The sequence below is a fragment of the Varanus komodoensis genome, unplaced genomic scaffold (genome assembly GCF_004798865.1).
Source record: "Varanus komodoensis strain SLA01 unplaced genomic scaffold, ASM479886v1 scaffold9, whole genome shotgun sequence".
NCBI lineage: Eukaryota > Metazoa > Chordata > Lepidosauria > Squamata > Varanidae > Varanus > Varanus komodoensis.
Window position 1 is genome coordinate 18,823,415 of NW_025336598.1, and position 19,814 is coordinate 18,843,228.

Consider the following 19,814-nt stretch of genomic DNA (forward strand, 5'->3'; position numbering starts at 1 on the left):
TCTTCTGAAATGAATTGTGTACACACACACACACACACACACACACACACACACACTTGAATTCCCTAGCTTCTGGAGTTTGGCAAGTTCTGCATATAGGAAAAAGAAACCAAATGCATCATCGTAAGATAGGGTATACTTGGCTCAACAATACTGCAAGTGAGAACGGTCTTGCAATTGCTGTAGATCACAAACTACATATGGGACAGGATATAAGGAAAATTTCCTGACTGTTAAAGCAGTACGACAATGACCTAGTGAGGCTGTGGGCTCTCCCACAGTAGAGGCATTCAGGATGCAAGCGGACGGCCACCTGGTTTAACTTGGATTCCTACAGTAAGTGGGGGTTAGATGCAACAGCCCAATTGGCCCCTTCTACTCAGTCCATCAGTCTATATGTGTTTCCCTTCTTTTTTCCTGATGTTGGTAGGGAGTATCAGCAGCATTGTGTTGAGACCCCACTGCAGTCTGATATCAGGTTTGCTGTGGCACAGATCTTCTGTCCTGGGTTGTGGGATGAAGTGCTTCTCCTTGACTGTTTAAAAGAGGCAAAGCTTTATCCCACAGTCATGCTGGGCTTCATGCACCACTTCACTGGTAGCAAGTGCAGATTTTGTCTGGTTGTTAATGCTGAACAAATTCATGGACTCCTCTCCCCATTAATCAGCCAGTAAGCTTGTAATCCACACAGCCTAACTAGGCAATCAGCCCTGCTGAACTGAATTGAACTGAACTCAGGTTCTAAGTAAACCTGCAGGTTCTAAGTAAACCTGCTTAGACTGCATGCCAACTTAACATAATGGTCAAATGAAGTCTGAATAGTGTCTGGACTGAAGATAACTGAGTGCTATAGGTAAGCCACTCCAAACTCCCTGAAGGAAGAAGAGAATATAAAAGTGACAAACAGCATTGAAGTATGCATGATTCAGAGGAAGGCTGAGTAAGAAAATCTACTTTGTAAAAAAGTTGATTGCCAAGCCTTAAGCCACTTCCAGGTCAGTCCTGTGTATGCTTACTCAGAACTAATACTCACTAAGTAAATGGTTTTGCTTTTTTTATTTGTATGTGTTATTCTACACTGGTTGGAAGATTTGAAGCTTATTCAGTTCTGATCTCACTCTACTGACAGAAGCATGTACAGTGGGGTTTTATTTTGGGAACTAAATTGATTTGTACTTTACCCTTGATTACTGTCATTAATAATCAGCTGCAGGAATCTGGTTAAAGGCAGGTACTATTATCTTCTTCATAAATCAGGAGGCTATTCTACTGCCTCAGTGTTCATAATGTGTGTTGTATTTTTCATCAGCATGGTATCCCACCCAGGAGAGTAACGCATACTTCCTGAGATTCCACTTTTATTATTTAAAGCCACCCAGTAGCTTAGTTTTATAATGCTTTAGAATAATTGTCTCCATCATAATTTCTTAGTGTTTAAAATAATTTTAGCTCAGCAAAGTGACTTTTGTAGAGAACAATGTCACTGTATAGAAATCTCAGGAATCCAACTTTTCCAGATTAACTGTGATAATTAGTAGTGCTTTTTAAACTGTTGGAGCTTATAGGCTTGATTAGTAATTAATGTCTTTGCTCCTTGAAATCAACGGTCCTGCTTCCCACCATTTGCTACTTCTTTTAATAACCCAGTTTCCTTAACTTTAAACAGCCATGTGCCAGGCTGTTTCATCTGGCACAGATTTTCCTGATACAGTCAGAGAAAATCACCTGTTAAAGTTCTTCCATGAAGAATGTTGTCCTCCAAAAGGAACAAAGTTTTGTTTGTTTCTCATAATTAGGTTTGGTTTCTCAATTACATCATTTTTCATGCAATCCTGAACACACTTCCTGGGGAGTATGCTCAGGCCTGTTGAAGTGAGACTTATTTCCTAGTAAACATGAATTGGCTTGCATTGCTTAATAATGATGGTTTTAATGTCCCTAGAAGTTGGTAACCTCCACCTTTAGATAGCCACCCATTCATTCATTCTTTTGTCAGTCATTTGTGGCATAAGGGGGGAAAATGTTTGTAAATCTTATTTGCCTGGTCACCAGGAAGCAGTCATTGCTCACCACAAGTGAACAGGCTTGCAAAATGATTAGATAATCACATTAAATCTTCTATAAATTATGAGTTTTTGAAATCCTGAAATATTATTAATTATTAAAATACTTAAGATTGTTCTTAATGGAAATACTGTAAAAATGTGAGTCTAAACTGTGAAGGACATTAAATTAGTCAACCAAAAAGCCTACAAGGCTATTTTATGTCTTTATTTTCAACAGGATTTCAAAATTTCAGTAAATAATGCATTTATATGTAAACCCTTTTTATGTACTTAATTATTGACTTTCTGGTCCTAAATAATTTCTGCCTTGCGTCATTTTTCTTTCTGCATTCCCTAGCTATAGTCCCAAATACCTTTAACACATACTGTTAATCCAAATCTCTCACTCTCCCTCTTCTTCTCCGTGTGTGTGTGTGACAAAAATCAGAAAAGATTCAGGAGGACAACAAAGATGATCCAGGGTTTGGAAACATTGCCCTATGAGGAGAGACTGAGAAAACTGTGTATGTTTAGCCTTGAGAAGAAAAGGAGATATGATAGCACTCTATGAGTACCTGAAAGGCTGCCCCCAAGAGGAAGGAGAAGATCTCTTCTAGCTCATACCAGAGTGTAGGACACAGAGTAATCAGATCAAGTTGCAACAAACCAGATTCAGGCTAGATAACACGAACAGTTTCTTAACTTCACAGCAATGCAACAGTGGAACTAGTTGCCAGAAGTTCCACTGGAGACATTAAAAACGAAATTGGTCAGCATCTGAGTGGGATGGTGCAAACTGGTGTCCTGCAACAGCAGGGGGTTGGACCTGATGACCTTCTTGGCCTCTTCCAAGTCGGCTATTCCATGATTCTATGAGTGTATTAGACCAAGGTAGGCTCAAATAGATTCTCTTTAAAGCTGCAAAACACTGAATGGGAAGCAGTACCCTCCTTCCACTGCTAAATGGCGGGCCAGAGGCAGAATTCTCCAGTGACAACTGGGTGATGGAGCAGCAGACCTAAGTTACTGTAGCCTAAAAGTGGGAGAAGCACATCTATGAAGCTTTCCGTCCCTAGTTTCCTGGAGGAAATTTTTAGTATAGGCAACTGGCCAGGTGCCCAATTACAGCCCAACATTAAAGGGCAGTAAATTGTAATTAAATATTATTATTTTGTTTTTCTGTAGAGGTGGGATGGGCAACAACTGGATTATCTGTCCCAGGCACTGCAGTATTTAGGACTAGTTTTGGCCAGGTCTGTCCACTGCTTCACAGTTGCTTTCTGGTCATTCTTAGTATATTAGCACTGGTTATTTGTGCTTCCTTCAACTTTGTTTTCTCATCCCTTGATATAAATAATTTCTTATCCGTGTAGAATCGTATAATCTTTTTGTCAACATTTCCTTTTATTATGCTTTGTTCTTCTACTTGAAATCTTGATATATGGGGAACGATTCCCCGGGCAACATCTGTTGTGAGTATTTTTGTTTATTTTGTTTTCATTTTAAAACAAATATAGAATCAGGCTTAGTGAATATTCTTTTAGCTTACATTTATTATAGTTATTTCACCATCACAATATAATACTGATAACTCTGTAAATTGCATCAGTAGTGATGAAAACTGTACCAATTCTCTTATGGAAGTCTCTCAGAATAATCTTAATTATAACAGCTTATGCTGCAGTTGTCAATTCAAGGTCTTAATATAGTTGTGCACAAAAAAAAAAAAAAAAGATTTTGTTGGGAACATTTGGTGTCTCTGGCTTCAGGGAGGCATCACACTACTATTTGGATCCAAAGTAGAACAGTGTTGAGGTTCATTTTCTGAAGTTTCTGATTTCTCACTATTGACTATAACCTGGAAATCAACCAATTTCTGTGACTTTCTATGTTACGATAGAATTTGATGAAATTTGCAAGCTTTTAAAGTTGACTTACAAGCCAACATGCACACGAAGTAGTACTTGGTACATACTATACAACCCTCCCTGCCTGTAAAGTCCTTGGAGCACCCTCATCCTAATCTTCCAGGCAGAGTGGGGATGGGAAGGGCAGTAAGTGCTTCTCAACATTTGTTTCAAAGCTGAAAAGCCCAGCTTATCACTATTCCTTTGAACTGGGGATGCTTGCAGATTGGGGGCTCCTAATGCCATGAGTTAAAAAGCACTGCACAGCATTCACATCCATTTCTCCGTATCAGATTTTCTTCATTAAGAAAATGATGGAAGAAGTGAAAAAACTGTGGAAGGCTATAAGGGCAAGACAATGTTGTCTGAACCCTGTAAAATTTTGTGAATGAGAATACAATGGAATAGACAGAGGGGCCTATACGGCCATTGAATCCAACCCCCTGCTCCAAAAGGAAAGGCACAAGCCTGCAGCTAGATGGGTGACCACATGTGGAAGCAGAGCAGGGGGTTGGAGTCAATGGCCTTACAGGCCCCTTCCAATTCTACTTCTGTTCTATGAGGCAGAACGATAGTGCAGTAAAAGCTAGCATGCACCTGTATGTCTAAAAGCTTCCTGACTTTTAAAGCCCTCAGAGTACCCCGTTATTTCAAGCAGAGAGAGGAGTGATCTTCTTGCTCTCTCCCTCTCCCTAAGCTGAGAAGCCATCTCACCACTGTGGCTCCCTGGTTTCCTGGAGCAGGTCATTCCATATTATAAGTTGTTAGCAAGCCAAACTCCCACATTTAACAGGGAGATGCTGTTTCTGTACCCTCCATATACCAGCAGCCAGGGAAGCTATGTTTGGGGAACTTGTTCCCATTGTGGAGGACTTGGTCACTGCGTTGTTGGTGTCAGCTGCAGTGGAACACCAAAAAGGTTGTAGTTTCATTTCTCAGATTTGCTGCTGCCAATCACAACCACCACCACAGCACCATGAAAATACTGGAAAAGCATCTGATAAATTCTTTTTCTGATCTTCCTAATGTGCTGTTACTGGAAGTGAAAGGAGTCCTAATATGGTCATTCCCTGCAACAAAGCTAGGACTATTGGTCACATAACCCTCCCTCTCTACCCCACCAATCTTGTATTTTCTTTTATAGGGAGTTTTCCTGTAGGTTGTTCAGAAATAAATCCGTTTTGGATTTATACAAGATGCACTTTAAACATAGAAACTGAGCGATTCAGAAGGGGTCTCCTGGGCCATCTAGTCTGACCCCCAGCTGACTCCACTCATGACATGCCCAGCATGTGCATGTCTAGCATATCCGTGAACACCCTCACTGATGGGGACTCAGCCACCTCCCGTGGAAGCCCATTCCATACCCTCAGGGTCCTAACCGTCAGAAAGTACTTCCTAGCATCCAAATTGGACCTTGGTTCCCTGAGCTTGGCTCTGTTGGAGCACATCCTTCCTCTGCAGGGGAGAACAGGTCTCTACCCACATCCAGGTGACACCCCCTCATGTACCTATAAGTTGCCAACAGATCCCCTCAGAGTCTCCTCTTCACCAGGCTGAAAAGACCCGGTTCCCTCAGTTTTGCCTCATACGGCTTTCCCTCCAATCTGGCCACTATCCTTATGGTCCTACGCTGCACAGACTCTAACCTGGCTATATCCTTCCTGTAATGTGGAGCTCAAAACTGAACACAATACTCCAGTTGCAGGTGCACCAGAGTCGTATAGAGTGGTAGAATACCTCTCTCAATGTAGAAGCCACACTTCCGGCTATGAAACCAAGGGTGGCATTTGCCCTCTTGACCGTCACATCACAATGCTGACTCATGTTTAGCCTGCAGTCAACCAGTACCCCGTGGTCCCTTTCACAAGTGCTGCTTTCCAGCCACTTGTCCCCTAACCTGTACTTGTGACACCCATTCCTATGCCCCAAGTGCAAGACCTTCAACTTATCCACATTGAACGCCATCCTGTTGTCTCCTGCCCACTTCCACTGTCTGTCCAGATCCTTCTGGATCCGGAGTACCTGCTTTTCAGTTGTGGTCACTGCCCCCACTTTAGTATCATCTGTGAATTTAATCAGTAGACTGGTCACCCCTTATTCCATGTCATTGATGAAAAGATTGAACAGGATTGGTCCCAGGACAGAGTCCTGGGAGACCCCGCTTGTCACTGGCTGCCATCCTGATGATTCCCCGCTAATGGTTACCCTTTCCTTTTGGTCAGTCAACCATGCCCTAATCCATCAGATTGTGCATTGGTCAAAACTCCTCAATTTCTCAACCAGGATATTATGTGATACTTTGTCAAAGGCCTTGCTGAAATCCAGGTAAACCACATCTGCCGTATCCCCTCCATCTAGCCACCTTGAAACCTTGCCGTAGAATTCCACAAGGTTTAACCACCCACAGAAGTGGTTAAAGCTTCAGGAACAACCCGCTTCACTTTGGATTGCTTTCAACAAGACCCAAACAAGCTACTTTGGTTTGGTATGTGGTCTTCACCCAAAGCAGGTGTACATCCCTAATCAAGACCTAGTAAGTTGGGCTGAAGGGTTCTTCCTTTTCCCCTGATGTTCTGGTTTTCTAAATTCAGGCAGTTATTTTGTAAGAGTCATTCAAGTATGTGATACCCATACCTGTAATCTAAGGTAAGAAAGGTCTACAATGTTTTTAGCTGTATGTGAGGAACTGCTCAGAAAGAAATGGATTCTTACCCTCCACAAATAAAAGCTACTTCATTATTGCTGACCAGCTTCAAGCTCCTTAAATACTGTGGATCATAAACCAATTATTATTATTGGAGGCATTTCATCCCTTTGTCCTTTCTTATCACTTGACATGTTCTCACTGCCCCAGAGAAGCATAAGGACTTTAGTTGAGGAGTAATTGATATTGAACATTTAGGAAGGTGGCTTTATGAATTCTCCATCACACCCTGTTTTTTTCAACACACTAAATTTTTCAAGACATTGAATGTTCTGTTCTAACAAATGATCCTCAGGAGTACTTGAAAGTCTCTAAACTTTGTAATGAAATAGAATTATAGATGTCTGCAGTGCTAAACACACTTTTGAGGATGTAAGCCTCATTGAACAGTTGGGACTTGCAGATAAAAAATGCATAGTATTGAGCGGCATATTTATTTTCAAAAATGTTTTATACATTTGCAAACTGCCTTTTAGTTAAGGGCAGCCAAGTCACCTCCCAGAAACTGACCCCTAATGAACCTACCAAATTTTAAGGGAGATTTAATGTATTAAATTTGCTTGGATTTGGAGAAGCCAGTGTGAAATCCAGAGTGGTTTTACAAGTGCAGGGTACGTGTACTGCGTTTGCCTTCTAGTAAAACCTGCTCATGCCTCCTAACGTTTCCCCACCCTACCAAGATTATTTCTTTGGATGCAGAAGGCCACATAATAATTAACACATAAATAAAAGGCTGCATATGCATGCACACAAGGCACTTCTGCTCTTGGGCACTGTTCAGTCTTTCACCTCCTATTTGCCCCTCAAATCATAGTTGTTTTGCAATCATAGTCATTCATTAGACCCTCACCCTACAATATAATATCTTCCAAGTATGTATTATCTAAAATTCTTATCATTTATTTATAGATGCTGATCTGTTCTAAAATCTGTGAACAAGGTGAATTGTTCTGAATGGTATCCCAGAAGCCACTCCGTTAATGCACGTACTAAGCTAATTAACATAGGGCCTAACCCACTGCAAAAACTTCCCTCAGTCTTCTCTTTTCATTTCAAGGATTTCTGTCTTAACTCGCTGCCCTATACCTTAAGTTCCCTGGATAGTTTACAAGACATAAAAAGAAAATTAAACTATAAAATAATGGATACTGAATATTCAGTGAAGCTTAGGAGAAGCAGAATTTCGCATTGACTTTATCCCCATGGATCTGTTTGTCACAATGCATTCCAGTACAAACAGTTGACTTAAATAGTTTTAAAAGAAGGTTGGAGAGGGGAAATAAATGAGATGCTAATAGAACCTCTATGAGAAGAAATAGTTTCCTTCAGATGCCATGGATAAATAGTAGGAGATGACCATCTTTATGTTTTCCTTGTGAGCTTTCCAAAATAGTTGGTTGACCATTGTTGGGCATAGTACTGGCTTAGATGTACTGTAAATATCATAGTAAGACAAGTCTGCCACTCTGCTGTCCATAGGAGCATCCAAGAACCCAGCACTTGAAGCAGCTGCTTCAGCTTGCCCCTTAGGACCTCTGGATGGAAGCATCAGCTCTTGCTGAAAATGCTTCCATTTTCTGTAACATTTACTTCTTTGTGGTTCTCAGTCTGTGCAGTTTCCCATGGGGAAGATTTACTGCTTTAAACACTCCAGACTTCTGCAAAAGGAAAGTAGTTGAGCTGAACTGGAACATCCTACTCAGGGGGCTTTCTACAGCTTAGGATGTATCTATACATTTGGGGTTTAAATTGGTCTGTCTCTCTCTGTCTCTCTCTGTCTCTTTCTTTCTTTCTTGTTCTCTGGGAAACCCAGGAGGCCATCGTTCTTTGAGTGTGGCAGGAGTACTTAAATAAGACAATTTTCTTCCAATGGTCTTGCAACTTACAATTCCCAAGATTCAATGGAGGAAGCAAAATATATCATTGAGTGCAGTATAGTTTAAACCTGGCAAAAGGCCATGGGGAACAAAAATATTTCTTAACTCTAAAAAATGGGAAGTGGGGGGCACTGCATTCTTCATTTCAGAAAACTGCTAACCTATACATAGGTAATCCAGTGCTCCATATGTTTATGTGAAATTACGTTCTACATCAGTCAATGGATGTTCTCAAATATATGGACATAGGATTATAGCTAAGTAGGTTGATCCTATGCAAGTTTACTCGGCAGAGAGCCACTCTGGGATTAGTATGGCTTATCTTTCATGTAAGTTTGCATAGGATTTCAGCTGCTTTTAGTGCTGCTCCTACTGATTCTTGAATTGTTTAGAATTTTATTATTTAATGGAGATAGAATGGTAATAGATAGTATATTCTTACATACCAGGCAGAACATTCCCAAACTAGGGACCAAGCAAGTGTACTTAGAATTGTTACTAAACTTTACTCTCTCTTGCACATACACAGGGCCTTTTGGGAGAAAAATATGGGAGTATCCGAATACCAGGAGAAGTAGAATCATCAGAATTTGAAATGATTCTGGATGCTGCTATTGAAGCAAAGCTGGAAACAAGGATTTTGGAAGAGTGGTACTGCAGAGATGAGAATGCAGTGCCCCCAACATATTACCTCAAGCCAAAATCTGACATGTTCAAGAGCAACCCCAATATGGTAAATCATTTTCATGTGATGAAGGTTTAGGACATATCTATACACAAGAGGCTGGACATGGTTTGATGGCCACGCTTCCTTGGGAGCTGTAGTTCTGTGAAGAGGCTGAAGATCTGCAACAGAGACATCCCACCAGCTTTACCAAACTGCAGTTCCCAGGATTCCCTTAGGGAAAGGCCATAGAAGATAAAATGTGCAGATATATACTTCCAGACACACATCTCATAGTCACTGCTGCTGTGCTACACAGACTTTCACATCTTCTTCCCATACTGATGCATCTCTGTTTTCTTAATTCTAGCCTTGTTTCTGCTGCTATTAACTGGCTTGGAGCTGTGTGTTGTTCAAGAGCCCCAGTCTGGCCACCCCTGAATAAAAAGTTCAAATACTGCACTGGTTTGTAGAGATAGGGAGACATTCATAGCTAGCGGCTGTTGAGCAAAACAAATTGTTGACCACAATCCAGCTCTGATCTGGCAGGAGTCCACAACACACAGGATCATACAAACCATTCCAGTTGGCATCTTTCCTGGCACTCGGCAGAACAGCCAATAGTTTATGAGAATTAATTATCTTACTCCTTTGCTACAGAGTCAGGACACATTTGTAAATTGGAACAGGATCCCAACCCAAAGCTGTTCAAAACACCTTGCAAGGTTGCAGCCTGTAAACCAGTAAAAGCAGACACTGATCTTAATATATTGTGCTAAGCTAATTCCCAGTGGATTTCAAGCTAAACATTACTTTAGGTGAAATTGCTGAGCAGTAAGATAAACATAAAAGCAGCTTTCTATAATATTTGTACAGGAATAACTGCCCTGCAACTGGGGTTTCCTACCTCAGTTTGAGGGACATAAAGGTGAACAGCAAAGGTCAATAAAGAGGGAGAGGTCAAAAAATAGTCATAATATCCAAACACCCAAGCTCCTACAGAAAGCAAAGTAATCCAAGTCTGGAAAGCTAGGACTTTGTTTCAGCAGTGCTCTGCCTGAAATTGAAGGCTTTTAAAGCTGAACATTCCAGTTCCTGTTCCAGTTGTAACTTCTGACCATCTGAGTCTCCCAAGGAAAGATCTTCCTCATGAACAAGGTCTTATTTCTGGGGTGGTACTTCTTCACCTGGCGCACCAACCTCTGCCTCTACCTGACGCCAGAGCTTTCTTCAACTAGGCAGTAGCTCAGCTTCTGCTCCTGAATCTTTCTGTGTCTCTGAGGAGTATTTCAAATACTATCTTACCTGAGAGCCCTAAAATTCTTCTGTTCTGCCTCACAGTCCCTTAAAGCACATTCCCTGAAAGCAGTGGGATGTATGGTTCAGGGCTTTGTAGGTCACCCTCCAAAGAGGATTTCTCCAAAAGGGCCAAGACAGGAAAAGAAAAGAAAGGAAAATTCTGTTGAGTAAGTGGAAGTCCACTTGTGTGGTGTTGAATCTCACTCTTTATTTGTATATCTTATTGTGTATTTATTTATTTAAGTATTTCTTATTAAAATATATATGTTATTCTGTAACCTCCTTGAAGCCTCTGATGAATGGTGGGCTAGAATTTTTGAATAAATAGCACAACCCAGCCAACACAAACCATTTTAAGTTTCATTGATTTCAGTGGTAGATTTAAACACAAGTTTGCATTTGTTCCATTGAAATCATGTTAATGTAATACCTTTATGACAGCAGATGGTAATATTGTCTATATAAAATATGCATGTAGTTAGGTTTGGGACACCCAGTCTTCCTAGTTGTAGGATTGTTTCACACATGAATGTAAATCATTTTATTTATCCATACTTGAGGTTGACCTGCGTATGAAGGTAGCAGAATAGATGGCACCTCCTTGGACTAAATGTGGGGGTCACATTTTTGTTGCTATTATGTGTTAAAAGTCTCTTCAGACAGAAAACAAGCCAAGTGATGGGCTAGAGTCGTTCTCTCTCCTATGCCAGAGTTTTATTTTCAGGCACTTGTTAATGTGAAGAAACATTTGAGGTATCTAGTCTGAAATAGTACACTGTTTTCCATTCTTCCCCAACCTGATGCCCTGCAGATGTGTTGACTACAACTCTGAGGTTTCTGACCATTAGCCATGCTGGCTGAGGAAGATAGGGGTTGAAGTCCAAAAGGTCTGGAAGGCCATCCTATTCTTTTCTGCTCTGTTCTGAAACAGACAGCTTAGGAGAGCGGCAAGCGTGCTACATTCAGTCATCTTTGCTGTACCTGCTTTAGCTGTTATCTGAATACATTGTTGGTTTGTTATCTTAAATTTGACTCTGCTTGCTTGCAAAAGTCTAAGTGATGTTATTAACAACAATAATTAACACTGTATTTTGTTATTGTTATTTTAAAGATGGAAGCATCTTCAAAACCTGTCAGCGAGAGCAAATGGCGGGAGATAGCAGAAGAAATTAAGATAATATTTAAGACAGCTGTGAAGATGCTGTATGAAAAAGGAAAAATGAAGCAGAGTCAAGCAAAAAGATATCTTTCTTCTGGTAAACATTAAATGTGCACAGATGGATGCACATTTATAATCAACTATAACATGGCTACATAATCAGTGAAGTATGTGCAGAAAAGGGAAGCATTTTTCTGTTGTTTTAATTGTAATAATCATAAACAATTATTAGTATTTTATAACAGTTCCTACCTTCTACCTTTGGTCATGCTGCTGGGTGACTAGAAGACAGGGAAGGCAATATAAAGAGTAAAAAGTTCATTGAATTCTCTCTTTGGAGTCTGTGACACCAGCAATAGAATATCGGATAAGGGTGGGAAGAGATTTATGTGACTTCTTTAAGATTTAGATTCAACAGAGCACTTTGTATGGGAACTTTAGATTTCCTCTTGTTCTTTTATTTTCCTCTCAGCTATCGAAGATGAATTTGATTTTGCCTTAGGAAAACAAACCCCAGCTTTCCTAAAGAAATGTGTTTGTTACATTCGGAAGATTGCAAACATAGAGCGTTTTGTAAAAGTGCCAGAGATGGAAAAATACATGGATGTACTTCATGCAGGTGGAAAGTTTCTGCGGGATCCAGAAGCACTTGAGAAACTCATCAAACTCAGGGATGAATTTGTTCCTACTATTGTTGCTTCATCAAACTTGCGAGTCTATACTTCTGTTACCCACTGCGACATCAAATATGGTTACACCCAAGAAGTAGAGAACCACTACATTGAAGGGCTTGGCAAACAGTTCTACGAAGACATGGTTGATATAATTCAAGCAACAGTGCAGCAGAATTTTGAAATAGAGACAGACTGGCTCTATGATGAAGTCCTTCAACATTCCTCACTATGTAGAACCTACTCTTCATTCTATGAGTACAGATGTGATGCTAGAAATATTATGCACAAATACATTCTACCTAGGAAAATGGGCCACATTAACCCTCTGATCATATATGGAGGACCTTGCACTGGAAAAACATTTTTATTAGCAGAAGTAGCAAAGAAGGTAAAACACACACATGAACCCTATATGTATTTGTTATGCTATTGTAAACTTAATTGCAAAAAATGAATAAGTTTTCTATTTTATTTTAAGCACTTATGCAAAAGATATTTTATGTCAACTTGTAATTATAGAGCTTTCTAGAAACTCCCCACTGTTTATTCCCATTCTCATAAAAGATTGATACAAATATTGTGACTTTATAAATGCATCAGTATGCAAACCCTCTTCCCTTCCTTCTCTTCCTACAGCAGCAAGGGCATGCTAACCATTTCAATTTTCACACCTTTATTTTGTTGAAAATAAAAATATATTTTGCAAATACATTTTCTCTTGCTTTACATTTTCTTGAGGAATGAGTACAGCTGATCTGACTTTTAACAACCACCAGCAATTCTCAGACTTTTTACTTGTAAAGCAACCCTTTCCATGTCACAGTACATGCAATGGGATTCATGTTGCAAAAGAACCTGCGGCATTTCCTAGTATGCACATTCAGTTCACATAAAATAGTATCCCGGCTTATTGGACCTTATCATAGCCATTGTGGAACTGACAGTGTATCCTAGCGTATAACCTGAAGCTACGCATTGGAAGCTGTCTTTCAGGCAAGTCTGTTAGGCCTTGCTTTTCATTGAAGGAACCCTAATTTCACCATGTTAGCAAGCACTACTGTAAACCGCTTCCTGCTTACAAAGGCTTCAGATTCATTCCCCCTACACTTTCAGGTAGAGAGGGGGTTGGTTCATGTCAGAACCAAGAAGCCCAACTGGTTGAGAGAGCTGGGGAGAAGCTGGCACACCTGGATGCTTTCTTGCCTCCTGGGGTGCCCCTCCCTTGTCCTGGGCAGCCAGGAGGAAAGTACTGAGGGACCTGAAGGCAGCACTTGGTTTAGGGAAAGCTTCTTGATGGAACTCCACATACTGATGCTCAAGAGGCTGATTGAGAAGCAGAAAATGATTCACCAATGGCCAGGCTCAAGGAACTGTCTAAAGCATTTTCCGATAGAGTCCCTCTAAAAGAGAGCACCCCAGGAAAGTCAGTCTCTGATTGGAGCGAGCCTGCACGAAACTGTATTCCCTTTGCCTTTTTCCCTGTTTTCCCTTTATGATGAAGTTGGAGGACTTGGAGATATTCAAAACGGAATAACATTTAGACAAACATCTTCTGAGGCAGGTCTGAAACCTTGAGACCAGCTCTCTCTGCATCAGACCACTTTCAAGCAAAGTCATCTCATACTGAGGGATAGTCTAAATTATCTCCAGAGTCCTCTTGGATTTGTGCTTTATCTAGTCCATGCTGTGATCCATCAATTCCTGGAGTGAGATGCATGCACAGTTTCCCCTGTTTGAAGTGACTACATTCTCAAACATGGACTTTGTGTATGTATAAACCTCCAAATTAAATTGGATCAGGAAAAAACCCCCACTACAGATTAGCTAGGCAAATACAAAGCGGACATTTTATGAATCATGATGAAGCAAAAATAAGTCCTATCTTGCAGAAACCCTGCCTAGATGGAAGAGAGTGGGACTCTGAATTGCTGGCACACTGGTATTAATTTGCTACAATTAGTAATGATGGTTCCCATGCAACATTCGTCTCTGCTGGGGTGCCTTGTAAATTCTTACCTGCAAACAACCCGTTATCCATGGCAATCATCCACAAGAATTATATTCAAGGAAAATACAGAAGTGAAAATCAAATGGAGTTACTGTTATTGCTGTATTCATATTAATAATAGTAATGCCATTAAGTTAGTGTTGCTTTTATTATTACTTGATTTTAAATTGTTTTATTTCTTCTTGTGAGACAATATGAGAACATTGTTATAGGCAACTTATGAATACTGTTAATAAATGCCATTTGCATTATTGATTGGGAGATGGAAGTATTGCCACAAAGTGATCTTCCTCAATTTTTCTCATATAAAATGGTCCTGCAAAAGTGCACCTACCTGATATTGCTACAGGTCACCACATCATGGAGATTACTTGAGTCTGGAGAGTTTTCAAGATGTGGTGCCTTCAGTTTTTACAGAATCCATATCAGTATGCAAAGGCATAATGACATAATGTGAAATGATATGATGGGAGGGTCATCTTACGGTGAGACTTCCATTTCTGAATTGTTTGTGTCTTAACCTTAATATTCCCTTCACCATTGGGTTATGAATCTTTCCTGAAAATACTTTGCATGGGTAAACCACTCCAGCATACGTTTTCTGCACTGGGACCCATGTACAAGCAAGTAATCAAATGATGCCTTAAGGCAGCAATCTCCACCCTATTGCATGTTGGCTGGAAATGATGGGACTTGCAGTCCAAAAAATCTGAAGGGTTACCACACTGAGGAATACTCTAAGGTTCTGCTACTATTTATACTGGTCGGACATTAATTCATGCAAGTATCTTGTAGAGACAACATACTTTATCAGAATTCATACTCATCTCCAGAATGCCTAGAATAATTTAGCACATCTGTGCCTTTCCACTGACTAAGCAGATCAACACAGAGAGGTAGAAGAATAAAAAGGTACTACCCATGATAGGTTTAATTGGAAAATGCAATCTACTGCTTTAGAGACTCTTTCTTGCATTAAAATAATGATTTCAAAACTTCATTCTAATATCATAAGAATAACTTTAAAAGCATGTAGCCCTAGGCACTGTTCATTTTGCTGGAATAGATAGAAGAATGCTCATATTTGCAGTTGTGCAGCAGCTGCATTTGTTCACCTGTTCCTGGGTGAACCAAGTAGCTGCTTGTTGCTCTCAAGGTTACTGGCAGGGAAAACAAGGGAATGTGTAGACAAGGGTGAAGAGCTGGGAAAAGAGCAGAGCAGACGTAGCCAGCTTGGAAGTCAGTGTTACAGCACCTTCCATGGAGTGGGAAATCCCAAGGGAGAAGCTTGGTTCTGTAGTATGTATATATGTACTTGAAGCACAACCTTATGCAAGTTTAGACAGGCTGGGGGTTCTGGGCGTTGTAGGCTTTTCTTCCCTATCTAAGCTTGCATTGGATTGCGAACTTAATTTTTTAAAACATAAAAACCAAGATAGAATTAGCATTCGCTTGATCTCTGTCTTGCTTTCTTGCTTGCTTGATTTGGTTCTACTAATTCAGACATTAATCTATTTATACTTCTACATTTGTAGGCTTATACTTGGCTGAAGGAAGAAATGGGACCTGAGTCTGATCCTGTAGTAGTTATAAGGTTTTTGGGATCCACAGAGATGAGTACAGACCTTAGGAATCTGCTTCAAAGTATTTGTGAACAGTTAGCAATTAACTATCGATGCCTCGTACAAAGCTACCCCAAAAAAATCCATGACCTCCGGGACTTGTTTATAAACCTTTTGAACGAGTCTTCATTTCATAGACCTCTGGTTATGATATTTGATGCCCTAGAGCAGCTTTCAGACAACGATGATGCTAGGAAATTATGGTGGCTTCCTATTCATCTTCCCCGTTCGGTACGAATTATCTTGTCGACACTGCCAAACAAACATGGAATACTGCAAAAACTGAGGTGCCTTATACATGATGAGAACAATTACATTGAATTGACTTCTAGGGACAGAAAGATGTGTAGTCAAGTTCTCAAGCAACAACTGCTCCAAATTAAGAGGAAAGTAACATCAGGTCAACAAATCTATGTCAATGAAGCTTTTTCCAAATGCACACTACCTATGTTTGTAAATTTAACCTTCAGAGAGGTCCGAAACTGGAGATCACACAAAGATGTTGATGAGTCTTCTCTTTGTGTTACTGTTCATGACAGCATAGAGCAAATGTTCTGGTCTCTAGAGAATAGCTGTGGGACAAGGCTTTTGTCGCGAGCCCTTGGCTATATCACCATGTCCAAATCTGGTCTGAGTGAAATAGAATTGGAAGATATTTTAGCACTTGACAACACAGTTATGTTTGAACTAAATGAGAGCATTAGGAAACATAGCCCATTGAGAATACCTTACATCTTCATTGCAAGGCTGAAAGAAGGCCTAACTGGATATCTGATAGAAAGGCAAGTTAAAAACGTGACCCTACTAGTGTGGGCAAACAGGCACCTGCAACTTATTGCACAAAAAATGTACCTTCACAATGAAGAAGATGTTCATGAAATGCATACTGTGATGGCTGAGTATTTTCTGGGTGTTTGGTCAGGAGGTAGAAGGAAATCCCTTTACAGTGAAGATCAATATCTGAATGGTTGTCTGGACAGTGACAGCAGAAGCATGAATGATGAGGAGAAGCACATCATTGAGGAGACCAATTTTGATAGGCAGTCCCCTGATCAGCCTTGGGTATTCCAGTGTAACCCTTTGGAGCCTGACATTTTTTTTGTCAACCACAGAAAAATGACAGAGCTTTTGCACCACTTGACACGATGTGGGAAAACAGATGACATGTTGTATGGTGTCATTATGAACTTCAGTTGGCTTTATACTATGATCAAAATTGGGCAGTTTGATAAAGCCCTCGCTGATGTGGAGTTGGCCTATAACTACTCACAAGAAAAGGAGCTGAAGTTTCTTGCAACCACACTTCGTAGCATAAAATACAAAGTAATAAAATATCCAGGCACTCTCTCTGCTGAGTTGCAGCAGAGGCTCCTTCCAGTTGTTAGTTCCTTGCCTAAATTGAGACAGCTTCTTCTGGAATGTGACAAAGATGGACCTAAATACTGCTCCATTGTTCCACTGCATTCTTCCATGGATGTGACTTATAGCCCTGAGAGATTGCCTTTGTCCTCCAGTTGCACTCAAGTAACAGAAATCCTGCCTACCTTTAATCCAAGTACAGTCATTGTAGCATTAGAAAATGGCTCCATCAGTACCTGGGATGTAGAGACTCGCCAGCTACTAAGGCAAATTACAACAGCTCAGTCAGTAATCTTGGGGATGAAGCTTACAAGTGATGAAAAATACCTTGTAGTGGCCACAACAAAGAACACACTCCTGATTTATGACAACTTAAATTCTTGCCTTCTGTCTGAGGTAGAGATTAAGGGATCAAAGCATGGTGGAATGGGTGTAGGATCCAGTTTTATAAATGGGTTTACACTGTCAGTAAACCATGCACTTTCTTGGCTGGAAGCTAGCAAAGACATTACTGTGATCGATCTACTTTACGGATGGCCACTTTATCAATTCCACTGCTGGTATGAAGTGACTTGTGTCCAGTGTTCTCCAGATGGTATGTATGCTTTCTGTGGACAGTACTTGAACACTGCATCTATATTCCATTTAGGTAGTGGAGACAAGCTGGCCACTGTGACCTCCGAATTTTCTGGTGGTTTTGTCAAGTTTCTTCTTGTCTTAGATACTGCCCAAGAAATGGTGATGGTGGACAATGAGGGTGGCCTTTCCATTTGGAACACTGAGGAAATCACCAATCCTCAACTAACAGATGATTTTGACTGCAAAAGAGGTGACAGCGAATTTGTTAGTATTGAGCTGGCTGAAGACCAAAGTGCAATTTTAATATGTAAGTCACTCAACATAGAGCTTCTTGATACTGGCGTATGGAAAGTGGTTGAAAAGTTCAGAGCTAAACACAATGAACGCTTTGTATCGGCTGTGCTGTCCAAAAATGGTGACTGTATTGTTGCTTCTATTGAAAATACCTCCGCCATTTTTGTTTGGCGGAGAGACACAGGACAGTGTATGGCAAGCTTACAGGAAATCTCAGGAAATATTGTCAAATTGATTAAATCAAATCATCATAACATGCTGCTTTCCTTATCTACCAGTGGTGTCCTTTCTATCTGGGATATAGATATTATCACTGCTATGTCCAACATTGACAAAACAGGCAAACCAATCCAAAGACTGGTGTTGCCTGCCAAAGGTGAAGTGATTTACACGCTTGATGGGTCTGAAGTTATACATAAGTGGAACTTTGGCACTGGATTCATTGAAGCTGTATTTAAGCACGAAAGCCTTGTTGAAAACTGTGTGCTGACTTCCAATGGAAAATTGATGATCACGTCTGATGACAAATGCAGCCAGTATGTATGGCAAACTGGATCTGGAGAGAATCTCTTCCGCATTAATGGTCAAAGGATAAGCCAGCTGTTGATAACACACAATGATCAGTTTGTTGTTTCCCTCTGTGAGCAAAATGCATCAAGAGTTTGGAGGCTGGCGACAGGTCACAGAGTGTGCAATATTCTTGTTGCCTTACAGAATGCATTTATAACTACAGCCAACACATTTGTCGTTGGAATGACAAAAAATAAAGTGTTGGCAGTGAGCCTTTGGACAGGGAGTATAACCAAGAAGTTCTGTTGTGATGATGGTATTAGCATTGTTGATATTAAGCTGATCCCGGATTGCCCTGATATTGTAGTCTTTATAACTTCTACTGAAACTGTGAACATCTGGAGTCTCACTGAGGAAGTCATTTGCAGACGGGTGCAACTACCTAACACTTTCTTAAAAACTTTAGAGGATTTTGAGATTTCTCCCAATGGAAAACTGGGAATTATCTCCCGTGGTGATGAGAATATCAATGTGCTTGATCTTCACAGTGGCAAACTGCGTGTTGTCCATGCTTCTGGCATCATCTGGCGGCAGAAATTGTCTCAGGATGGTCGCTATCTTGTATACATTTGTTTCCGCACTGGTGAAGAGGATGATGATAATGGCGCAATCTCCATCTTAATTGTAATGAGATTAGCAGATGGGAAAAACATTGGTGCTTGTTCCCTTTACAAAACCCCAACTTTCCTTGCTCTCTCCCAGAGGCATTTGAATATTATTGTAGGCTTTGATGATGGAAGCATAGGCACTTACACTGTAGTGGATCGAGTCGACGCAGCACTGAAAATTAAAATTGCTACTTCAAATAGCCGACAAATTTTCAACAATGCGACACAAGTGATTAGACCGAAGTGTCACAATCATACCTTCAAAGTGACAGCGGACTGCATATGGAGAGAGTCTACAGAAGTCTTTGCAAGGGACAGTCCCATCACAGTGACAGAGCCGGAGGCCGGTGAAGCAACACCAACCAAAAAACACAACTACTGCTATGACAAAGTCTGTTCTGCCATTGACTGCAGAGGGCATGGGTTCACTGCTGACAATTGA

The 19,814-nt window shown here is 40.5% G+C and overlaps 1 protein-coding gene across 1 annotated transcript in view; it reads left to right on the forward strand.

The window, feature by feature from the left end:
• NWD2 (NACHT and WD repeat domain containing 2) overlaps positions 1–19,814 on the forward strand; it is a 69,496-nt gene extending 49,682 nt beyond the window's left edge. Inside the window, exons 4-7 of the mRNA XM_044418325.1 lie at positions 9,066–9,269; positions 11,611–11,755; positions 12,131–12,720; positions 15,876–19,814. Of these exons, the coding sequence (XP_044274260.1) occupies positions 9,066–9,269; positions 11,611–11,755; positions 12,131–12,720; positions 15,876–19,814 (4,878 nt within the window). The remainder of the gene's footprint in view (positions 1–9,065; positions 9,270–11,610; positions 11,756–12,130; positions 12,721–15,875) is intronic.